The 26,773-nt window shown below is 37.5% G+C and overlaps 1 protein-coding gene across 1 annotated transcript; it reads right to left on the bottom strand.

Moving 5' to 3' along the window:
• Positions 1–620: 620 nt before the first annotated feature.
• Positions 621–24,084, bottom strand: LOC138907683 (uncharacterized). Its single transcript, XM_070198288.1, has 12 exons — positions 24,050–24,084; positions 23,857–23,932; positions 23,473–23,625; positions 23,260–23,364; positions 5,758–5,871; positions 4,620–4,774; positions 3,895–4,187; positions 3,263–3,324; positions 2,937–2,943; positions 2,315–2,874; positions 1,523–1,683; positions 621–627 (listed from the first exon to the last, which is right to left on the bottom strand). The coding sequence occupies exons 1-12, from the start codon at positions 24,082–24,084 to the stop codon at positions 621–623; spliced, it is 1,728 nt and encodes a 575-aa protein (XP_070054389.1).
• Between the last annotated feature and the right edge of the window lie 2,689 nt (positions 24,085–26,773).

Genomic DNA, 26,773 nt, shown 5'->3' with positions numbered 1-26,773 from the left:
TTGGCTTTGCCGTGACCCTTCAAGATAGGTCCCTATTATTTCACCTCTCGAATTGATTTTAGAAACTCTGGGTACTTTTTCTTAAGTGTTCCGATGTTGATCGGCTTTTCTGGAATGTACTTCTTTGAACCCAGTATCTTATTATAAGCTCGGAATGCCTTTTCATTAACAAAGTTCTTCTCCCAAGCAGCTCGGTCTATTGGTTCACCCTCATCTTCATCACTCATGTCGACATGTAGAAGCTCATTATCCGAATCGGACTCAGACTCAGATTCTACAGTAATCTTCTACTTTCCTTTATCATTCGGATCACTCTGTTTGGAGGCTTTTATCTGGTTCGGCACAGGTTCTCTTATCTCTATCCCTTTGCTTGGCGAATTTAATGATGTTGTTGTAATACTCTTCTTCACTGTCCTCCTGACTAATGGTTCCTCCTTTTCTTGCTCTGATTCATCAATTAACTGCCTAGTTTGCAGTTTCTTTTCTTTGTCAGTTCGCTTCCTTTTTTTCTGTGGATTTGGAGCACCTGTTGCCTTTTCGGTGGGCTTTTTTGGTGGTTGCTTGTTATTATCTTTGTCTTGTTGTTTGGACTGTTTGCTCGTTGCTGCCATTTCCCAGCCTCAGTACCTGCAATGCAAAGAATAGTGAAGTTCAGCTATAGAACATTGGCATAGAACATTGAAGTTCAGCTATGAATCAGGTGCAACATCTATCACTTCCAATCATTTGCATAGTCGTGTCATTTATGACTGTATGAAAGTATAGCCCATGGCTTTCAGCAGGGATGTGATAACTCTTTTCAAGTTTACAAATAAGCACTTCACGATATAGATATCATTATGCACAACATGATGTTTATCTGAGCGACGCTCACTAACCATGTTCAATTACACATAGCAGCTCACACAATTCAAATCGAGTAACACTTTACAATTCAAGACGTCTAGCATGTGCCGGATGTTAAATTCCCTTAGAAAATCTTTCATAGGCTAAAAACATTCCGACAATCAAGACAAACGACCCTACACTCATTCACTAGCATATACCAGTGTTGCTCGGTTACTCAGACTTCACCGGCACCTAACTTTACCTCTCGGGCAATTCGTCGAACAGGTGATATGCAACAGTTGTGCCTAGTTTCTTCTATCAGTGGGGTACTTCGACTACCCTCCCAGAATTAACGAGATGAAGGGAATTATAGTTTATCATCTCGCAACCATTACAACTAACAGGAATGACATCCCCAAATTATAGTTGAATCACATGTGTGACATTTAAATTGGGGAAACTTGACCTAGGGGAATTTGGGCAGGGGGTCTGTTGCTACCAACGAGAGAGAGAAGAGAGGAGAGTGAGGAGAGTAAAGAAAAAGAAAGAATGAGGGAGAAGATACATACCTGTCGCGAGAGAAGAGAGGAGATGTGTTTGGTCACAAGTGAGATGAGAGGGGCGGGTCTGGGCAGAAGGCAAATTTGTGTGTAATTGTGTTTTGGCATAGGATGTGTTAAAATATAACACTTACCTGTGCGTGCGAGCTTGGACACGACGCATCCCCACTGTTTTCTCTGAAATTGATTGGACGCGATGTGGACGCGATAGGCAGACTTCACTGCCTTGAGCAATTGGTCCGTCAATATTTTTATGCTGAGGGGGATGCGACGCATCCACCCTATTTTCCCATATCTGGACCCTTTTTTTTTCATTTTTAAATATATACATACAAGATCTAATTCCTAAATACAGGACTTGGGTGGCCTCCCAAGAAGCGCCTGATTTAACATTGCGGCACGACGCAACATGTTCTTCACGCCTCCACCAAATCCATCAAGGTCTTGTGACGTGCAATGTCACCACCCCAATAGTGTTTTACTCTCTGGCCATTTACCAAGAATGTTGCATTGGAACTCGTATCACGTAATTCCATCGCCCCATGAGGTTTCACACTAACCACTTCAAACGGACCCGACCTTCGAGATTTAAGCTTTTCGGGAAAAAGCTTTAGGCTCGAATTAAACAAGAGAACCTCTTAACCTGGCTCAAACTCACGATGTTGGATATGCTTATCATGCCACCTCTTTGTCTTTTCTTTATACAATTTGGCATTTTCATATGCATGCAATCGAAATTCATCAAGCTCGTTGAGTTGTAGCAATCTCTTCTCACTGGCCAAGTCCATCTCCATATTTAGCTTTTTAATCGCCCAATAGGCTTTGTGTTCAAGCTCAAAAGGCAAGTGGCATGCCTTCCCATAAACCAACCTGTACGGAGAAGTACCTATGGTGGTCTTGTATGCAGTGCGATATGCCCATAATGCATCATCTAGCTTTCCGGCCCAGTCCTTTCTATTCCCACTTACTGTTTTCTCCAAAATCTGCTTTACCTCTCTGTTGGAAACTTCTACTTGACCACTCGTTTGGGGAAGATAGGCAGTGGAAACCTTATGCTTAACTCCATACTTTGCAAGAACATTATTCAGCAATTTGTTACAAAAGTGAGTTCCCCCGTCGCTTATCAACACTCTTGGAGTCCCAAAACGTGTGAAGATGTGCTTCTTTACAAAGCTTACCACTACCTTTGCGTCATTAGTAGGGAGAGCAATGGCTTTCACCCACTTAGAAACATAGTCGACCGCCACCAAGATGTACTTGTGCCCATTAGAATATGGGAACGGTCCCATGAAATCAATTCCCCAAACATCAAAAAGCTCTACTGCCAGAATATTTTGCAAGGGCATCGCGTGCTTCCTTGTGATAGTTCCGGTTCTTTGGTATCTGTCACAATGTTTAACAAAGACATGTGCAACCTTAAACAATTTTGGCCAATATAAGCCTAATTGTAGCACTTTTTGGGTGGTTCTATCCCCGCCGTGATGACCTTCATATGGCGAAGCATGGCAATCATGCAGTATAGCATTCATCTCTTACTCAGGAACACACCTTCGCACTAACTGATCCGCACACTGCCTATATAAGAATGGCTCATCCCACATGTAGAGTCTCACATCATGTAAGAATCTTCTTCTATTGTCAGGTGTCAATTCTAGTGGCGTCACCCCACTTGCAATAAAATTCACATAATCTGCATACCATAGGGCTTCACCTGAGGTGACTGCTAATAACTACTCATCAGGAAATGTTTATTTGATTGACCCTCCTTCAGCTACATGGTTCCGACTTTCTAATCTGGACAAGTGATCAGCCACTTGATTTTCTGTCCCTTTTCGATCTCGGATCTCTAAGCCAAATTCTTGCAAGAGGAGGACCCAACGAATCAGCCTCGGCTTGGCGTCTTTCTTTTCAAACAAGTATCTGATAGATGAATGATCTGTGTAAACGATGACTTTGGTTCCCACTAGATAGGATCTGAACATATCAAACACCCACACCACTACAAGCAACTCCTTTTCAGTAACTGCAAATTCATCTGAGCTGGATTCATAGTTTTGCTCGCATAATAAATGGAGTGAAAGATTTTATCCCTCCTTTGACCCCAAAACAGCTCTGATTGCTATGTCACTTGCATCGCACATCAACTCAAATGATTGTGCCCAATCTGGGCCAATGATAATTGGTGCAGTCACCAACCTTCCCTTCAGCTCCTCAAATGCTCTCAGACAGGCATCATCAAACTTGAAGGGCACATCTTTCTTAAGAAGCCTGCACAAAAGAGAAGAAATTTTCGAAAAATCTTTAATGAAACGACGATAAAAACCTGCATGGCCCAAGAAACTGCGAATGCCTTTGACGGATGTCGGTGGGGGCAATTTTTCAATCACCTCCACATTCGCTTTGTCCACCTGCAAACCACTTTTGGACACCTTGTGCCCCAAAACTATACCTTTACGTACCATGAAATGGCACTTTTCCCAGTTTAGCACCAAGTTCGTCTCTTCACACCTAGCAAGCACTTTATCAAGGTTCATTAAACAATTATCAAAAGAACATCCAAACACAGAAAAATCATCCATGAACACTTCTACAAATCTTTCAACCATGTCAGTAAAAATAGCTATCATACACTTTTGAAAAGTCGCAGGTGCATTACAAAGACCAAAGGGCATTCTCTTGAATGCATACGTGCCATAAGGACACATAAATGTAGTTTTCTCTTGGTCCTCTAGGGCTATAGCAATCTGATTATACCCCGAATAACCATCCAGGAAACAGTAGTATTCCTGGCCAGCTAACCTATCAAGCATTTGGTCAATAAAGGGGAGGGGAAAGTAGTCTTTCCGGGTGGCATTGTTCAATTTTCTATAATCTATGCAAATTCTCCATCCCGTGACAGTTCTTGTAGGAATTAAGTCATTGTTTTCATTAACTACTATAGTCATCCCCCCTTTCTTCGGCACGCATTGAACTGGGCTTACCCATTTGCTATCAGAGATTGGAAATACAATACCTGCATCAAGCCACTTAATCATTTCTTTTCTTACCACCTCTTTCATGATTGGATTTAGTCGGCGTTGTTGCTCTACACTTGGCTTGTGTCCGTCCTCCATGAGGATTTTATGCATGCAAAAAGCTGGACTAATGCCTTTAATGTCAGACATTGTCCACCCAATTGCTCGCTTGTGCTCACGTAGCACCCTCAATAGCTTTTCTTCCTGCAATTTAGACAAGTGAGAAGAAACAATAACAGGTAAAGTGTCAGAACTACCCAAATAAGCATATTGAAGGTGAGGGGGTAGGGGTTTAAGCTCCAATTTTGGAGCTTCTTCAATTGACGGCTTTGGAGGGGGGCCACTTGGCCTATTCAGGGGCTCAAACGGGTGTATTCCTTGCATGTAAGAACATGATGCATCTAGGATATGCATCATCTCCTCAACCTCATCATCAACCATCAAGCTATCAAACAACATGATTGATTTTTCTAGAGAGTCGTCTAGATATACACTCGTGTCAAGAAGTTGCCCATCCACCTCCACAACAGATATCATAGAGAGCTCCTCATAGTGGCGGGGAAGTTGGATTGCTTTGTAGACATTGAAGACTGCTTCCTCGTTGTCCACCCTCATAATCATTTTCCCTTCTCGCACTTTAATTATTGCATCACCAGTAGCCAAGAGAGGTCGTCCCAATATGATTGGAACTTGTTTATCAGCCTCAAAATCTAGAATAATGAAGTCAGCTGGGAAGATAAATTTCCCAATTTGCAGCAGCACATCTTCAATCACTCCTTCAGGGTAGGCTATGGACCTATCAGCTAATTGCAACATCACAGTGGTTGGTCTTGGAGCTCCCAGACCCAATTGCTTAAACAAGGACAATGGCATCATATTTATGCTCGCACCCAAATCACAAATAGCACGACCCACATCAATATTACCGATTCGCACTGGAATGGTGAAGTTGCCAGGATCCTTAAGCTTTTGAGGAAGCTTGTTTTGGACCCTTGAAGTGCACTCCTCAGTAAGTGCAACTGTCTCGAACTCAGTCAATTTCCTCTTGTGAGCCACTATATCTTTTATGTACTTAGCATACTTTGGAATTTCACGAAGTACATCCACTAATAGAATATTTAATTGAACTTGACTCAACATAGAGAGAAATTTGTTGAACATGTGATCGTCATTATTTTTCTGCAATCTCTGGGGGAAAGGTGGTGGTGGCCTTGCAGCCTCCATTCGCTCTGAACTTGCATCATTTTCTTTGACTCGTGTGTTGCCTTAGGGGTCAGCTCCCCCTCAGGTATAGGTCTGTCCTTTCTCTTCTTTGGCACTTCCTCTAGTTCTCTCCCGTTTCTGAGTGTAACTACATTAACTTGAGGGTTTTTCTCTGTATCACTTGGAAGAGAGCCTGTAGGTTTAGTATTTTGATTTGCTGCCAACTGCCCCATTTGCCTCTCAAGATTTCTGAAATCGGTCCTGAGCTGTTGATTGTCAAGTAACAACTTTTTTAGCAAGTCATTCGTACTCTCTTCTATTTGTTGGGGTGGCTTCTAAGGCTGATTGAAATTTCCTTGAGGCCTATACTGATTCTGATTCTGTTGATTTTTGCCCCATGAGAAGTTAAGATGATTCCTCCAATTTGGATTGTAAGTGTTCCCATATTGTGCATGCTGATTCATCGGACCTCTATTTTATTTCCCCACATAGTATATAGATTCAGGATTCGTGGGGCACATGTCACTCATATGACTGTCAGCATATAGTTCGCAGTAAATAAACATTTGTTGTACCTGTTGCATCTATTGTGTTTGTTGCATTGTCATTCTGTTCATCTGATTTGCCAGCTTTGCAATATCTGCTCTCATGGCTGAGAAGTCATCAAGCTCAATCACCCCAGCTGCCTTCTGTTTAATTACTCTTCTTGCGTCCCCATCTCCTTGCCAATTATGGTCATTAGCAGTGAAGTTATTTAGCAAGAGTTGTATTTCACTATACGGCCTCGCCATGCAACTACCCCCACAAGCTGAATCAAGATTCATCTTTGATGCCTCGTCTAGCCCATCAACAAAAGTGTGACCCAATACCTCATCAGTCTGACAATGATGTGGGCAGTCTCTGAGTAGCTTCTTGTATCTTTCCCAAGCTTGACGAAGTGTCTCGCCATCCCGTTGTTGGAACCCAAGAATTTGGCTCCTCAGCGATTTTGTCTTCTTAGTGGGGAAAAACTTGATTAGGAATTTCCTTGCTAAATCATCCCAAGTGTGGATTGAGTTCGCAGACTCCTTTTGCAACCATTCCTTAGCTTCCCCCAACAATGAAAAGGGAAATAGTGTCAGCCTGACATAGTCCTTGGAAACATTTGGATAATTGTAAGTGTCCGTAATTTCCAAAAAGTTCTGAATGTGCCTCTGCGGGTCTTCATGAGATAGACCCACATATTGCCCTGTGGACTGAATCAGCTGTACCATGTACTGTTTGAGTTCAAAATGCCCCGTGATATCAGGCTTCACGATAGCCTGAGTCATATTAGCAAGATTGGGCCTTGCGGCTTCTATCACCGGACGCTCCTCATTACCTGCCATCTCTATTGGCTGTGGTTGAACTACGATGTCCAACTCTCTTTCTATTCTCGTTCTAGCTCCGACTTCCCTCCTCACTCTATGAAGTGTTCGTTCAATCTCTGGATTAAAAGGAAGGAGGTTGTTTGCACTTCTACTCCTCCGCATTCAAGAGAAGATCCTGCGTTAACACAAACAAGGCAAACTAAAAATTAAAACTTGAACTAATAAGTAATAAAAACTTAACTCAGTCAAGTAGCTAATTTCTAAGTCCCCGGCAACGGCGCAAAAACTTGTTGCGACCAAACACACTAACGCAAGTATACGCGGTCGTCAAGTAATAGAGTAGTGAATAAAGTATCATGCCCACGAAGACTTATGATTAACTTTTGACTAATTCAAACTCAAATAGCTTATCGATTCAAGCGATTTCTTATAAAATAGATAATTGTCTAATTTACTACCTAAAGACTATCAAGTAAAGACTTACTAGAATTCAACACAACATTTAAATAGTTTTAAATGACAATCAATGGGAGATAATATTCCAGGATCACGGGTTATCTAACAATCATGTTTCATTCTTAGCTTAAAATAACTAATTGATTTTTCTGGATTGTTGGTTGACAGGGTTGATATTACTCATAAGAATCTGTCGAACCCTTACTCGCCTATTCAAGCTAACTTAATACCTATATGTCTATGGAATTAAGATTAACAAGCACGCATTTACAATTCCTGTATTGCAACCGAGCAAGGCAATTAGGTATATGTCTATCCCAATTGCAAATCCGTTCCCCGATGCCCGGGTTTAAGAACTTGCTCTATTTAATTCTATATGCAATCTAGAGTTCCCACTTTTGAGTTCAACTCTAGATTCGTAGATAGTATTTCACTGTCAGCTACTAAGCAAAATAATTAAAAATAGAATTAAATAAACAACCCAATATGATAAAATCAACTTCGTCAAATTAAACTTCAAACATCAACATTCATGTATACCCATGACTCTAGAACAATAGGTTTCTTAGCCACTCATGTTCATAAAATCATCAAATAACTCACAAGAGTACATAATAATCAATAAAAGAAGGAAAAATAAGAACTCAAGATGAATTCCGGGGTTCCCCAGCTCCAAACACCCTAATTCATCGCACACAACTCAATTAGTCATAAAACCAATAATTAAATCATGTTGGGCATTTTAAGGATCAAATAGCATCAAAAAGTAGTTAAAACATGGGTAAAGTAACATCAACACATATCGAAATATGCCCAACATCAGAGAGGAAACCCTAGGCTAATTATTCATCGAGTCTTGCTCAGATCTTGGAAGATTAACAAGGAAAACCCACAAGATCTTCATCTAAGAGGTAAGGTTCCATACCCTAGTTTTCAATTTCGAATTTGGGTAAAAGAAGGTTGAATTGGAGTATGATTCTTGTGTATAAGAGTATTATTTGTACACGCTTGTACTAATAGGGTTTGTGGGAAGAGTCTTGAGCTCAAATAAGTAAATATTGGGTTGTGGAGTGAAGGAAATCTTGTAGAAATCTTGTAGTTAAATTTGCACACCTAGTGTTTGATAAAATGCTCAAATGAATAGAGATCATGAATATCTTCCTAATAATGGTTCAATTATGTTATGTCTCAAAATAGATTGGGATTGCTAGAATTTTTGTAACGTTGTAGTAATGTAAGGAAAGCTCAAATCAAGGTATGTTGGCTGAACCTTCTCTCTTGGAATCGAACTCCCTAATGTTCCCGTGAGTTTCAAAGTATGGGTTGCGTATTAAAATGTCATGGCTTGGAATCGTATTTCAAACAAAAGCTAGTATGCCTAATTGTGTGAGAAAATCTCAATATTCTTAAGATTCAAAATTGCTCATATGTGTACCTAAAGGTGGTTGGAAATGAAATAAGTGAATTGGGGATATAAAGTGTGGCAAACGTGCCAATAGTGAAAGTTATACTTGAGGCCAATGGTGCCAATGAAATGAATTAAATGTGAGAAAGATTATGAAACAAGCTTTGACTCGACTATTCCAAAAATTGACTTCGATAATATAATTGGCTAAAAGCTTATGAAATCAAGTGATACCTATATGTGGCTGTTTTAGTTAATGCTATGCTTGTAAGTATGTTTCAATGTGTTTTGCGTTCTTACATATTCGTGAGTGGAAATTGTGTATGATTTTAACTTGTGCTTCGATTGCCAATCATTTTAATCCATTTATTGGAAAGGAATCTATTGTGTTTAAAGCCTTCATTACTAATGAACTTAAAGTTGTGATCTCTAAAATATTCTACTTGTTGATAATTATGATGATGATCTATGAAAGGGAAGAAATAAAAGTGTGGAATATGAAATGCGGCCATTGCGCCATAAATAAAAAATCATATGTATTTCCAAGAGAGCCAATGAAATAATAATGTTTTATGTGGTTGAAAGTACGGATTAAGTGATATGTGGTGTGAAAGGTTATGAGATGTATATATTTGTACTTTTGTTTCTAATGTAATATGAAATCATGTGGATGGTCGTTGAAACACATAGGTATATTGTGTTCTGAAATCCTGTGAACGGTCTATGAAACGCATAGGTATATTGTGTTATGAAATCCTGTGAACGGTCTATGAAACACATAGGCATATTGTGTTATGAAATCCTGTGGACGGTCTATGAAACGCATAAGTATATTATGTTATGAAATCCTATGGACGGTCTATGAAACGCATAGGTATATTGTTTTATGAAATCTCGTGCACGGTCTTTGAAACGCATAGGTATATTATGTTATGAAATCCTGTGAACGGTCTATGAAATACATAGGTATATTGTGTTATGAAATCCTGTGGATGGTCTATGAAACACATAGGTATATTATGTTATGAATTCTTATGGACGGTCTATGAAACGCATAGGTATATTGTGTTATGAAATCCTGTGAATGGTCTGCAAAACGCATAAGTATATTGTGTTATGAAATCCTGTGGGCGGTCTATGAAATGCATAGGTATATTGTGTTATGAAATCCTATGGACGGCCTATGAAACGCATAGGTATATTGTGTTATGAAATCATAAGGGCCGTCTATGAAACGCATAGGTATTTTGTGTTATGAAATCCTGTGGAAGGTCTATGAAATGCATATGTATATTGTGTTATGAATTCCTGTGGACTGTCTATGAAACGCATAGGTATATTGTGTTATGAAATCCTGTGGACGGTCTATGAAACGCATAGGTATATTGTGTAATGAAATCATGTGGACGGTCTATGAAACGCATAGGTGCATGGTGTGTGAGAAGTATAGGTGTATGGTATGAGTAAACACTATGGACGGTCTATGAAATGCATAAGTGTATAATATGATATGTGAACACTAAGGGCGGTCTAATTAGACATATTACTAATGCAGACAATAGGTGCCACTTTTTTGTCCTTGTTTGTACGGGTGGTTTCAATTACATTATATTATGTGTTCTACGTATACATCATACGGGTATTCTATTTTGACAGAGGATTTCTAGCTATACATACTAGTGTTATTCGACAGTACTAACGTCCCTTCTGCCGGGGGCGCTGCATCTTTAATGGATGCAAGTGGTTCTACAGCAGGTGGAATTGATTAGTGATAGCAGTCGCTCTTTTCAGCCGATTTGGTGAGCCCCACGTCATTTCGGGGTCATGTATCTTTTGTTTCTCATGCACTTTGTGGTTGAGGTACAGCCGGGGCCTTGTTGCCGGCATTTTCATATTACTCTTCAGTTGTACTTAGAGGCTCCGTAGACAGGTTGTGGGTAGTGTATAATGTTGGGAATTGAACTAGAAATATTGCTATTTGGGAACCATGTTTTTCATTATATCTATAATACTTTGGAAATTATGAATGAAGTTTCTAATGGAAAGAAATGGGAGTTGTTATTAAAAAAATATTTTCAATGTTTGATTAATGGAGTGCATCTCCTCTTTATTCATGGATGAGTTTGGGTAGAAGAAAATCTAATAGGCTTGCTCGGCCGGGTTTACTCGGTTAAGCGCCGGTTGCGCTCCCCGAGTTTGGGGCGTGACATAAATAGATTTCCAACAATATATTGTGGAGCTCAAACGGAGTTCCGAGCGAAATGTTATGTGCATTTTACTGGACACTGCGCAATATGCCTACTCGATTCTTCGTTTCGTTGCACTATCATCCGCTGCTCCCCGAACTCGATCCCAACTTAATCCTTAGGCTTTTACTCAGACTTGAAAGCTCCAGAATAGCTTGAATTCATTCCATAACATCTATATAGATCGGAATCACTACTAGAAGGCATAAAACACACAATTAGTGCAAAACACTAGCGATTAAAGCTCCAACTCAATTAAAGTGCAGTAAATTAGAGTGCGATAAGTGACTAAAATATGAGATTATAGCCTACCATCAACACTCTACACTTAAACCATTGCTCGTCCTCGAGCAATCAAACTACACTTCATAATGGCACAACCTTTTTAAACAATTCTCATTAATCATCATACCAAGAATATTTAAAATAGACTAATCACAATAGTGTTACATCTTCACCTCAAGAATCGACTCAATGTACCACACACTATTTACAACTCGCTCACTTACTCCAACATAGATGTCAAGCACTACCTTTCCTTCATGAATCAAGTGCCCTCACAAAAAAAAGAGTAGTTCCACACACCACAAAATTTAGAACAATCAGGAACTCAAGGTCGAACGAATTCACTCACTCTCAGAAACAACATTCATATGCCACAAAAGATGAATCATAAGCTTACCCACAGTGTACTACTCTACTAATTCAGCTTATTCAGTCAAGGATCAAGTAGGACTACACCTCCCTAAGCACTTTAATACATGCAATTTATCATTCAAAATCTCACACTTATGTCAAACCATAACTCCACCTTAACATCAATATGCATTAACTCCCTTCTTCTTTAAGAACAATTACATCCAGAGTTACCACTATCAAGAATATTTTTTAACAATCATACAATTATTTATTTTTTTTGAAATTCAAGTGGCTCTTTCTTTTTCAAAACAATGCACATTTCTCCTTATTTCAATAGTTCTACTCAAAATCCAAACCAACCACACCACACTTCAACTTTTACAAAGTTCATACAATTTCAAGTGCTCAAGAGAGGTAAATGGTTCAAATAAATGGTCAAGTAAAAAAAATGGACAAGGCTTGTAATGTGGTTGCCAAAGAAACAGGATTTAAAGCTTAACGGTATTAACTACAATACATAACAATTTGGTGGGTAATCAAACTGTTCATACAATGTTTGATTAATGGAGTGCATCTCCTCCTTATTCATGAATGAGTTTGGGTAGAGGGAAATCTAATAATCTTGCTCGGCCAGGTTCACTCGGTTGAGCATCGGTTGCGCTCCCCGAGTTTGGGGCGTGACATAAATAGATTTCCAACAATATATTATGGAGCCCAAACGGAGTTCCGAGCGAAATGTTATGTGCATTTTACTGGATACTGCACAATATGCCTACTCGATTCTTCGTTTCATTGCACTATCATCCGCTGCTCCCTGAACTCGATCCCAACTTAATCCTTAGGCTTTTACTCAGACTTCAAAGCTCCAGAATAGCTTGAATTCATTCCATAACATCTACATAGATCGAAAACACTACTACAAGGCATAAAACACACAATTAGTGCAAAATACTAGCGATTAAAGCTCCAACTCAATTAAAGTACAGTAAATTAGAGTACGATAAGCGACTAAAACATGAGATTATAGCCTACCATCAACACCCCACACTTAAACCATTTCTCTTCCTCGGGCAATCAAACTAAACTTCATAATGACATGACCTTTTTAAACAATTTTCATTAATCATCGTACCAAGAATATTTAAAATAGACTAATCACAATAGTGTTACATCTTCACCTCAAGAATCGACTCAATGTACCACACACTATTTACATCTCGCTCACTTACTCCAACATAAAGGTCAAGCACTAACTTTCCTTCATGAATCAGGTGCCCTCACAACAAAAGAGAGTAGTTCCACACACCATAAAATTTAGAACAATCAGGAACTCAAGATAGAACGAATTCACTCACTCTTAGAAACAATATTCATATGCCACAAAAGATGAACCATAAGCTTACATGTAGTGTACTACTCTACTAATTCAGCTTATTCAGTCAAGGATCAAGTGGGACTTTAATTGGTTGTAATGTAGGTTGCGGGACGGGTATGATACATTTAGATATAAGAGTGACTGCACCTCCCTAAGAACTTTAATACATGCAATATATCATTCAAAACCACATATTTATGTCAAACCATAACTCCACCTTAACATCAATATGCATTAACTCCCTTCTTATTTAAGCACAATTACATCCAGAGTTACCACTATCAAGAATATTTTTTAACAATCATACAATTAATCTTTTTGTTTTTCAATTCAAGTGGCTCTTTCTTTTTCAAAATAATGCACCTTTCTCCTTATTTCAATAGTTCCACTCAAAATCCAAACCAACCACCCCACACTTCAACTTTTACAAGGTTCATACAATTTCAAGTGCTCAAGAGAGGTAAATGGTCAAATAAATGGTCAATTCAAAAAAAATGGATAAGGCTTGTAATGTGGTTGCCAAAGAAACAGGATTATAAGCTCAATGGGATTATCTACGATACATAACAATTTGGTGGGTAAAAGCATATAACTAGCTCAACAAAGAAATGCCTATATCACTTTCAAGACTGAATAAAACTACTATTTCGCTTTGCAAACACACGTGGCAAGTTCTAGACATCAAATGCAATGCACAGAATACACCAAAACCTCACACACATATGGCACAATGCACCGAAAAGTAAAGGAAACTTTTTGGCGGTAAAGCAAATTTAGTTGGTCCATTATCCAATCGCATAATTACTCTGCGGGCCGCATAATGGCTGTAGAAGTGAGGTAGGAGAGGGTTAATCTGGGAGATATTATGCGGTCGACTATGTGACCGCATAACTGTTCTGCGGTGCATTATACGACTGCATAACAGTTATGCGGACCGCATAGTGATCGCAGACTCAGACAGATATTTTGGTCATTTTGTACACCAATTATGCAACCAATATGCGGTCGTATATGCAACCGCAGAACCTGTTCCGGAGCTCCATTTTAGGGTTTTTAAAACCCGACACTACTTTGTTAAATACACGCTTTGGGTTATTTTTGAGCAAAACTTTGATGTTTTAGAGAGAAGGGAGAGTGTTTTAGAGAGAGAGGAAACCCTAGGCTAATTATTCATCAAGTCTTGCTCAGATCTTGGAAGATTAACAAGGAAAACCCACAAGATTTTCATCTAAGAGGTAAGGTTCCATACCCTAGTTTTCAATTTTGAATTTGGGTAAAAGAAGGTTGAATTGGAGTATGATTCTTTGGTATAAGAGTATTATTTATACATGCTTGTACTAATAGGATTTGTAGGAAGATTCTTGAGCTGAAATAAGAAAAGATTGTGTTGTGGAGTGAAGGAAATCCTGTAGAAACCTTGTAGTTAAATTTGCACACCTAGTGTTTGAAAAAATGCTCAAATGAACCGAGATCATGAATATCTACCTAATAATGGTTCAATTTTGTTATGTCTCAAAATAGATTGGGATTGCTAGAATTTCTGGAACGTTGTAGTAATTTAAGGAAAGATCAAATCAAGGTATGTTGGCTAAACCTTCTCTCTTGGAATCGAACTCCCTAATATTCCCGTGAGTTTCAAAGTATGGGTTGCGTATTAAACTGTTGTGGCTTGGAATCGTATTTCAAACAAAAGCTAGTATGCCAAACTGTGTGAGAAAATCTCAATATTTTTAAGACTCGAAATTGCTCATATGTGTACCTAAAGTCTGGATTGGAAATGTATTATTTTTGAAAATCTATAAAGGTGGTTGGAAATGAAATAAGTGAATTGGGAATATAAAGTGTGGCAAACGTGCCAATAGTAAAAGTTATACTTGAGGCCAATGGTGCCAATGAAATGAATTAAATGTGAGAAAGATTATGAAACGAGCTTTGACTCATCTATTCCAAAAATTGACTTCGATAATATTATTGGCTAAAAGCTTATGAAGTAAAGTGATACCCATATGTGGCATTTTTAGCTAATGCTATGCTTGTAAGTATTTTTCAATGTGTTTTGCATTCTTACATATTCGTGAGTGGAAATTGTGTATGATTTTAACTTGTGCTTCGATTGCCAATCATTTTAATCCATTTATTGGAAAGGAATCTATTGTGTTTAAAGTCTTCATTACTAATGAACTTAAAGTTGTGATCTCTGAAATATTCTACTTGTTGATAATTATGATGATGATCTATGAAAGGGAAGAAATAAAAGTGTGGAATATGAAATGCGGCCATTGCGCCATAAATAAAAAATCATATGTATTTCCAAGAGAGCCAATGAAATAATAATGTTGTATGTGGTTGAAAGTACGGATTAAGTGATATGTGGTGTGAAAGGTTATGAGATGTACATATTTGTACTTTTGTTTCCAATGTAATATGAAATCCTGTGGATGGTCGTTGAAACGCATAGGTATATTGTGTTATGAAATCCTGTGAATGGTCTATGAAACGCATAGGTATATTGTGCTATGAAATCCTGTGAACGGTCTATGAAACGCATAGGCATATTGTGTTATGAAATCCTGTGAACGGTCTATGAAACGCATAAGTATATTATGTTATGAAATCCTATGGACGGTCTATGAAACACATAGGTATATTGTTTTATGAAATCCCGTGAACGGTCTTTGAAACGCATAGGTATATTGTGTTATGAAATCCTGTGAACGGTCTATGAAATGCATAGGTATATTGTGTTGTGAAATCCGGTGGACGGTCTATCAAACGCCTAGGTATATTGTGTTATGAAATCTTGTGGACGGTCTATGAAATGCATAGGTATATTGTGTTATGAAATTATGTGGACGGTCTATGAAACGCATAGGTATATTGTGTTATGAAATCTTGTGGACGATTTATGAAACGCATCGATGCATGGTGTGTGATAAGTATAGGTGTACGGTATGAGTAAACACTATGGACGGTCTATGAAACGCATAAGTTATAATATGATATGTGAACACTAAGGATGGTCTAATGAGACATATTATTAATGTAGACAATAGGCGCCACTTTCGTGTCCTTGTTTGTACAGGTGGTTTCAATTACATTATATTATGTGTTCCACATATAGATCATATGGGTATTCTATTTTGAAAGAGTATTTCTAGCTATACATATTAGTGTTATTCGACAGTACTAATGCCCCTTTTGCCGGGGGCGCTGCATCTTTAATAGATGCAGATGGTTCTACAGCAGGTGGCATTGATCAGTGATAGCAGTCGCTGTTTTCATTCGATTTCGTGAGCCCCACGTCATTTCGGAGTCATGTATCTTTTATTTCTCATGTACTTTGTGGTTGAGGTATAGTCGGGGCCTTGTTGCCGGCATTTCCATATTACTCTTCATTTGTACTTAGAGGCTCCGAAGACAGGTTGTGGGTTGTGTATGATGTTGGGAATTGAACTAGAAATGTTGCTATTTGGGAATGTCTATAATACTTTGGAAATTATGAATGAAGTTTCTAATGGAATGAAATGGGAGTTGTTATTAAAAAAATATTTTCAATGTTTGATTAATGGAGTGCATCTCCTCTTTATTCATGGATGAGTTTGGGTAGAAGGAAATCTAATAGGCTTGCTCGGCCGGGTTCACTCGGTTGAGCGCCGGTTGCGCTCCTCGAGTTTAGGGCGTGACATAAATAGATTTCCAACAATATATTGTGGAGCCCAAACAGAGTTCCGAGTGAAATGTTATGTGCATTTTACTGGACACTATGCAATAAGCCTGCTAGATTCTTCGTTTCATTACACTATCATTCGTTGATCCCCAAACTCGATCCCAACTTAATCCTTAGGCTTTTACTCAGACTTCAAAGCTCCAGAATAGCTTGAATTCATTCCATAACATCTACAAAGATCGGAATCACTACTAAAAGGCATAAAACACACAATTAGTGCAAAACACTAGCGCTTAAAGCTCCAACTCAATTAAAGTTTAGTAAATTAGGGTGCGATAAGCGACTAAAATATGAGATTATAGCCTACCATCAACACCCCACACTTAAACCATTGCTCGTCCTCGAGCAATCAAACTACACTTCATAACGACACGACCTTTTTAAACAATTCTCATAACTCATCATACCAAGAATATTTAAAATAGACTAATCACAATAGTGTTACATTTTCACCTCAAGAATCGACTCAATGTACCACACACTATTTACAACACGTTCACTTACTCCAACATAGAGGTCAAGCACTACCTTTCCTTTATGAATCAAGTGCCCTCACAACAAAAGAGAGTAGTTCCACACCATAAAATTTAGAACAATCAGGAACTCAAGATAGAACAAATTCACTCACTCTCAGAAACAACATTCATATGCCACAAAAGATGAACCATAAGCTTACCCATAGTTTACTACTCTACTAATCGAGTTTATTCAGTCAAGGATCAAGTAGGACTTTAATTGGTTGTAATGTAGGTTGCGGGACGGGTATGATACATTTATATATAAGAGTGACTACACTTCCCTTATCACTTTAATACATACAATTTATCATTCAAAACCTCATACTTATGTCAAACCATAACTCCACCTTAACATCAATATACATTAACTCCCTTAAAAATGATACAATTAATATATTTTTTTTCAATTCAAGTGGCTCTTTCTTTTTCAAAACAATGCACTTTCTCCTTATTTCAATAGTTCCACTCAAAATCCAAACCAACCACCCCACACTTCAACTTTTACAAAGTTCATACAATTTCAAGTGCTCAAGAGAGGTAAATGGTTCAAATAAATGGTCAATTCAAAAAACATGGATAAGGCTTATAACGTGGTTGCCAAATAAACATGATTATAAGCTCAACAGGATTAACAACGATACATAACAATTTGGTGGGTAAAAGCATATAACTGACTCAACAAAGAAATGCCTATATCACTTCCAAGACTGAATAAAATTGCTATTTCGCTTTGCAAATACACGGGGTAAGTTCAAGACATCAAATACAATGCACAGAATACACCAAAACCTCACACACACATGGCACAATGCACCGGAAAGTAAAGGAAAATATTTTGCTGAAAAGCGTGTTTATGCGGTCCATTATGCGATCGCATAATTACTCTGCGGGGTGCATAATGGATGCAGAAGTGAGGCATGAGCAGGTTAATCTGGGAGCAATTATGCGGTCAACTATGCGACCGCATAACTGTTCTGCGCGCATTATACAACCGCATAACAGTTATGTGGACCGCATAGTAATCGCAGACTCAGACAGATTTTTTGGTCATTTTGGACACCAATTATGCGACCGATATGCGGTCCGCATAACCATTATGCGGTCGCATAACCTGTTCCGGAGCTCCATTTTTGGGTTTTTAAAACCCGACCCTACTTCGTTAAATACACGCTTTGGGTCATTTTTGAGCAAATATCTGATGTTTTAGAGAGAAAGGAGAGTGTTTTTGAGAGAGAGGAAACCCTAGGCTAATTATTCATCAAGTCTTGCTCAGATCTTGGAAGATTAACAAGAAAAACCCACAAGATCTTCATCTAAAAGGTAAGGTTCCATACCCTAGTTTTCAATTTCAAAGTTTGGTAAAAGAAGGTTGAATTGGAATATGATTCTTGGGTATAAGAGTATTATTTGTACACGCTTGTACTAATAGGATTTGTGGGAAGATTCTTGAGCTCAAATAAGTAAAGATTGGGTTTTGGAGTGAAGGAAATCTTGTAGAAACCTTGTAGTTAAATTTGCACACCTAGTGTTTGATAAAATGCTCAAATGAACCGAGATCATGAATATCTTCCTAATAATGGTTCAATTTTGTTATGTCTCAAAATAGATTGGGATTGCTAGAATTTTTGAAACGTTGAAGTAAATTAAGGAAAGCTCAAAGCAAGGCATGTTGGCTAACCCTTCTCTCTTAGAATCGAACTCCCCAATGTTCCCGTGAGTTTCAAAGTATGGGTTGCGTATTAAAATGTTGTGGCTTGGAATCGTATTGCAAACAAAAGCTAGTATGCCAAATTGTGTGAGAAAATCTCAATATTCTTAAGACTCAAAATTGCTCATATGTGTACCTAAAGTCTGGATTGGAAATGTATTATTATTGATAACCTATAAAGGTGGTTGGAAATGAAATAAGTGAATTGAGGATATAAAGTGTGGCAAACGTGCCAATAGTGAAAGTTATACTTGAGGCCAATGATGCCAATGAAATGAATTAAATGTGAGAAAGATTATGAAACGAGCTTTGATTCAACTATTCCGAAAATTGACTTCAGTAATATAATTGGCTAAAAGCTTATGAACTCAAGTGATACCCATATGTGGCTGTTTTAGCTAATGGTATGCTTGTAAGTATTTTTCAATGTGTTTTGCGTTCTTACATATTCGTGAGTGCAAATTGTATATGATTTTACCTTGTGTTTCGATTGCCAATCATATTACTCCATTTATTGGAAAGGAATCTATAGTGTTTAAAGCCTTCATTACTAATGAACATAAAGTTGTGATCTTCGGAATATTCTACTTATTGATAATTATGATGATGATCTATGAAAGGAAAGAAATGAAAGTGTGAAATATGAAATACGGCCATTGCGCCATGAATAAAGAATCATATGTATGGCCAAGAAGGCCAATGAAATAATAATGTTGTATGTGGTTGAAAGTACGGATTAAGTGATATATGGTGTGAAAGGTTATGAGATGTACATATTTGTACTTTTGTTTCCAATGTGATATGAAATCTATGGACGGTCTTTGAAACACATAGGTATATTGTGTTATGAAATATTGTGAACGTTCTATGAAACGCATAGGTATATTGTGTTATGAAATCCTGTGAATGGTCTATGAAATGCATAGGTATATTGTGTTATGAAATCCTATGGACGGTCTATGAAATGCATAGGTATATTGTGTTATGAAATCCTGTGGATGGTCTATGAAACGCATAGGTATATTCTGTTATGAAATCCTATAAAAGGTCTGTGAAACGCATAGGTATATTGTGTTATGAAATCCCATGGACGGTCTATGAAACGCATAGGTATATTTTGTTATGAAATCCTATGGACGGCCTATGAAACGCATAGGTATATTGTGTTATGAAATCCTGTGGACGGTCTATGAAACGCATAGGTATATTGTGTTATGAAATCCTGTGGACGGTCTATGAAACGTATAGGTATATTATGTTTCGAAATCCTGTGGACGGTTTATGAAACACATATGTATATTGTTTTATGAAATCTTGTGGATGATTTATGAAACACATCGGTGCATGGTGTGAGATAAGTATAGGTGTACGGTATGAGTAAACACTATGGACGGTCTATGAAACGCATAAGTGTATAATATGATATGTGAACACTAAGAACGGTCTAATGAGACATATTATTAATGCAGACAATAGTTGCCACTTTTGTGTCCTTATTTGGACAGGTGGTTTCAATTACATTATGTTATGTGTTCCACATATAGATCATATGGGAATTCTATTTTGAAAGCGGATTTCTAGCTATACATACTAGTGCTATTCGACAGTACTAATGTTTCTTTTGCCGGGGGCGCTGCATCTTTAATGGATGCAGGTGGTTCTACAACAGGTGGCATTGATCAGTGATAACAGTCGCTCTTTTCAACCAATTTGGTGAGCCCCACGTCATTTCAGGGTCATGTATCTTTTGTTTCTTATGTACTTTGTGGTTGAGGTATAACCGGGGCCTTATTGCCGGCATTTCCATATTACTCGTCAGTTGTACTTAGAGGCTCCGTAGACAGGTTGTGGGTGGTGTATGATGTTGGGAATTGAACTAGAAATGTTGCTATTTGAGAAACATGTTATTCATTATATCTATAATAATTTGAAAACTATGAATTAAGTTGCTAATGGAATGAAATGGGAGTTGTTATTTAAAAAATATTTTCAATGTTTGATTAATGGAGTGCATCTCCTCTTTATTAATGGATGAGTTTGGGTAGAAGGAAATCTAATAGGCTTGCTTGGCCGGGTTCACTCGGCTGAGCGCCGGTTGCGCTCCCCGAGTTTAGAGCGTGACATAAATAGATTTCTAACAATATATTGTGGAGCCCAAACGGAGTTCCGAGCGAAATGTTATGTGCATTTTACTGGACACTGCGTAATATGCCTGCTCGATTCTTGGTTTCGTTGCACTATCATCCGTTGCTCCCCGAACTCGATGCCAACTTAATCCTTAGGCTTTTACTCAGACTTGAAAGCTCCAAAATAGCTTGAATTCATACCATAACATCTATATAGATCGGAATCACTACTACAAAGCATAAAACACATAATTAGTGCAAAATACTAGCGATTAAAGCTCCAACTCAATTAAAGTGCGGTAAATTACAGTGCGATAAGTGACTAAAATATGAGATTATAGCCTACCATCAACACCCCACACTTAAACCATTGCTCGTCCTCGAGCAATCAAACTACACTTCATAATGACACGACCTTTTTAAACAATTCTCATAACTCATCATACCAAGAATATTTAAAACAGACTAATCACAATAGTGTTACATTTTCACCACAGGAATCGACTCAATGTACCACACACTATTTACAACTCGCTCACTTACTCCAACATAGAGGTCAAGCACTACCTTTCCTTCATGAATCAAGTGCCCTCACAACAAAAGAGAGTAGTTCCACATACCATAAAATTTAAAACAATCAGTAACTCAAGATAGAACGAATTCACTCACTCTCAGAAACAACATTCACATGCCACAAAAGATGAACCATAAGCTTACCCATAGTGTACTATTCTACTAATTGAGCTTATTCAGTCAAGGATCAAGTAGGACTTTAATTGGTTGTAATGTAGGTTGTGGGACGGGTATGATACATTTAGATATAAGAGTGACTACACCTCCCTAAGCACTTTAATACATACAATTTATCATTCAAAACCTCACACTTATGTAAAACCATAACTCCACCTTAACATCAATATACATTAACTCCCATCTTCTTTAAGCACAATTACATCCAGAGTTACCACTATCATGAATATGTTTTAACAATCATACAATTAATCTTTTTTTTTTCAAATCAAGTGGCTCTTTCTTTTTCAAAACAATGCACATTTCTCCTTATTTCAATAGTTCCACTCAAAATCAAAACCAACCACCCCACACTTCAACTTTTACAAAGTTCATACAATTTCAAGTGCTCAAGAGAGGTAAAATGGTTCAAATAAATGGTCAATTCAAAAAAAAATGGATAAGGCTTGTAATGTGGTTGCCAAAGAAATAAAATTATAAGCTCAACGGTATTAACTACGATACATAACAATTTGGTGGGTAAAAGCTTATAACTGGCTCAACAAAGAAATTCCTAGATCACTTCCAAGATTGAATAAAACTACTATTTCTCTTTGCAAACATACGAGGCAAGTTCTAGACATCAAATGCAATGCGCAGAATACACCAAATCCTTACACACACATGGCACATAACTCACACAAGATTGGATCATCAAGACACTCTAGTCAAAGCAGTTAAGCAAAGTTAAGATCATATAATTTAAGGTACTTACACTAGAGTCAAAAACTGAGCCTAAGCATCACAACTAACGTACTCACTATTCTCAAGGCATAACAGTGTCAAGAGAGATTGCTTCCAATTCAAATCATAACACAAGGTTTCCTACTTCTAAAAATAAAAATCTAACTACACTCGGTTCAAACAAAACCCTTGGAAAAGAACCGCGCTAGAAAGAAATACCAAGGGGAAATTAATACACTACCTAACAAAATAAAATCTTTTTGTCTTTTTCTTTCGACTTTAATCCCTCAAGAAACCTGTCGAATGATATCCATTGTCGGGAAAAATCAAAAACTTTAAAATTTTTATGTGGTTTTCCAATTTTTTCTATCAAACTTCTACAACTAACCAAAAGAATCTAACCAAATTAATATACATACAACATACATACAAATATATCCCTCACCCCACACTTTAAGTTGTGGCATGTCCACATGACACACAATTAAAAAGGATAAGGTAAAGGAAACTTTCCTGAATTTTCTTCTTTTTCGAGAACTTATGAACTCCACCCCTAATTCTGAGTTCATTCCTCATTTTCTCTCCTTGGGATTCTTTATGGAGCTTATTAAGTCCAATTCTTCTTAGGATACCTGCAAGACCCGCTCTTTTCTTTCTTTCTTGTCCTTATCTTGAGCGGTGAATTGCTCGTTCATGATCATCCTCAATTTGTTCCTGCATTCTTTCACAGGATCAATCTATACATATTCCTATAAATCCCCAAAAATAAAATACACATGATCAAGGTTAGAATAAGATAACACAGAAGAAAGGTCAAGTGAATATTCCTTTGGTATGTCCAAGACCATTTGTTTCTCACTCTCTTCAACTGAAGGTTGCAAATGTGGAAAGGTGGATGGGGGTTTGAACTCTTCTTCCATTGCTTCGCACTCAACCCCAGCCTTATTTTTAATCATCTCGGTTGAATCAGAGTTCTCTTGTATCGTGGAAATCTCCCTCTATAGACACTCATCCTCTTGAGTATGTTCATTCTCGCAGGGTATCTCCTCCATATATTCACCATCACAACGCATTGAGCTTTCTGAAAGTGTACTTATTATTTGACTTACTTGCATTGTTAGGTTGTTAATTGCCTCATCATCTTGTGTAAATCTCTCTTCCACCTTATTTATGAACTTATACACAAGCTCTTCTAAACTACCAGTCTCCCCTTGAGGTGGTTATCTCACTTCGCTTCCATTCCAGTTATAATAAGGGTATTCATCCCAACCAGAGTCAAGATTGTGCCCATATGAATCCTCATACCTGTACGGACTAGAAACAGAGTGAGACTATTCAAAATACAAACTATAGGAAGAATACATACCTGCTTGATAGTCAACCCATAGATGATTTTCACCGCATTTAAAACACATAGCATACCGCTGACAATGTTCAGCTGCTAACTCTTCAACCATTTTTTTAGCTAGTTGTACTCCATCTTTATAGCATTTAGAGTTCAATATCAATAATATTTTCTTCAAGAGTTCTTCAACAAAAGAAATCTTGAAGAGATGTTAACTAAACAAAACTAAAAATAAGAGGAAAAAAGAAAAAAAATGAAATCTAATTCCTGAATTAGCACTACAGACTATTTCAAACACTATTGATTGCTAATCCCCGGCAACAATGCCAAAATTTGACGAGCGCAAAACACAACACAAAATTATGCTCGCTAGTCGAATATAGTATAGAAAATACCGTATCCACAGGGATTGGATTTAAACAGTATTTTTGTAGCTTCTAGTTTTAATTGCTATCCAAGATAATCAACAATTTAGAGTTGTGTGATTTAAAACTAAAATTTACTAAAAGTCTAAACTATTGGCTAATGACAATCGCAACAAGAGTAAGCAAGGAGATATCATAGTGAGAAAATAGGGGTTGATTGGATAGGTGTAATATACTTATTTGGGAATTAACTCTAGTTGATTCACTTCTAAGGTTCAAGTGAGTCTCTCGAATTCACTCTTTTATTAGTTCAAACGTTCAGTAGAAACTCCTCTCTTGATTAAGTCTCAACCTCACGTTATGAACTAAGTTAAGCTTGGTGAAGATATGCAAGAATTTGTAGTGGATTGATCCTTAGGAGAACCTCTTTCGATTATCCTCCTAACTAGGTCTAAACAATAATTCAACTAGCCTATTTCAATTACTAAGAAGAATCAATGAATTCAACCACCAAGATAATGTAAAACATCACAAATTATGCCTCTTTCGATTACATAAACAAGTGAATATATATGCAGCAATAAAATACCAAAAACGATTCAATATATAAAACTAGAGTTAATATCCACAAACAATTCTCAAAACACTAAATCCATCAATCCCTAAGAGATAATTACTCCATGGATATGGAGAAATTCATCACAATTAAGTTTAAGTCAAAGGAAAACATAAAACATCCAAACCCTTGTCTTGAGTGAGGATGAATGGTGAAATCCTTATGCTCTTGCTTCTCCCTCTTCTCCTTAGCTTCCTTAGGTCTTAATTATGTCAAAAGTCCTCAAAATACCATTTTCCATGTATATATACCAAGTAGGGTCGAGCCCAAACAAATACACATTCTCCTACGCGAAATAGGACACTTTTCCCGGATAGGACGTGCACGGCCACGCACTTGGCCGCACAGTTTTCACCCTATTCTGTCTCAAATGAGTGCCCAATGCGCACCCAGTGCACGGCCTTTCATGTGTGGGTCTTTATGTTAGGAATTTGGGAAAATGAATAACATGGAAGTTGTAGCCCTGTCAAATAGATTTCCAACGATATATTGTGGAGCCCAAATGGAGTTCTGAGCTAAATGTTATGTGCATTTTACTGGACACTGTGCAATATGCCTGCTCGATTCTTCATTTTGTTGCACTATCATCCGTTGATCCCCGAACTCGATCCCAACTTAATCCTTGGGCTTTTACTCAGACTTCAAAGCTCCAGAATAGCTTGAATGCATTCCATAACATCTACATAGACCGGAATTACTCCTACAAGGCATAAAACACACAATTAGTACAAAACACTAGCGATTAAAGCTCCAACTCAGTTAAAGTGCAGTAAATAAGAGTGTGATACGCGACTAAAATGTGAGATTGTAGCCCACCATCAACACCCCACACTTAAACCATTACCCGTCCTCGAGCAATCAAACTACACTTCATAATGACACGACCTTTTTAAACAATTCTCATAACTCATCATACCAAAAATATTTAAAATAGACTAATCACAATAGTGTTATATCTTCACCTCAAGAATCGACTCAACGTACCACACACTATTTACAACTCGCTCACATACTCCAACATAGAGGTCAAGAACTACCTTTCCTTCATGAATCAATTGCCTTCACAACAAAAGAGATTAGTTCCACACACCATAAAATTTAGAACAATCAGGAACTCAAGATAAAACGAATTCACTACCTCTCAGAAATAATATTCATATGCCACAAAAGATGTACCATAATCTTACCCGTAGTGAACTACTCTACTAATTGAGCTTATTCAGTCAAGGATCAAGTAGGACTTTAATTGGTTGTAATGTAGGTTGCGGGACGGGTATGATACATTTAGATATAAGAGTGACTACACCTTCCTAAGCACTTTAATACATAAAATTTATCATTCAAAACCTCACACTTATGTCAAAACATAAATCCACCTTAACATCAATATGCATTAACTCCCTTATTCTTTAAGCACGATTACATCCAGAGTTACTACTATCAAGAATATTTTTTAACAATCATATAATTAATCATTTTTTTTTCAATTCAAGTGGCTCTTTCTTTTTCAAAACAATGCACCTTTCTCCTTATTTCAATATTTCCACTCAAATCCAAACCAACCACTCCACACTTCAACCTTTTCAAAGTTCATACAATTTCAAGTGCTCAAGAGAGGTAAATGGTTCAAATAAATGGTCAATTCAAAAAAATGGGTAAGGCTTGTAATGTGGTTGCCAAAGAAATAGGATTATTATCTCAATGGGATTAACTACGATACATAACAATTTGGTGGGTAAAAGCATATAACTGGCTCAATAAAGAAATGCATGTCTCACTTCCAAGATTGAATAAAACTACTAATTCGCTTTGCAAACACA

This window comes from Nicotiana tomentosiformis, chromosome 3 (assembly GCF_000390325.3).
Source record: "Nicotiana tomentosiformis chromosome 3, ASM39032v3, whole genome shotgun sequence".
Lineage (NCBI taxonomy): Eukaryota > Viridiplantae > Streptophyta > Magnoliopsida > Solanales > Solanaceae > Nicotiana > Nicotiana tomentosiformis.
The sequence above is the reverse complement of the archived record's forward strand: the minus strand, read 5'-3'. Positions and strand labels throughout refer to the sequence as shown.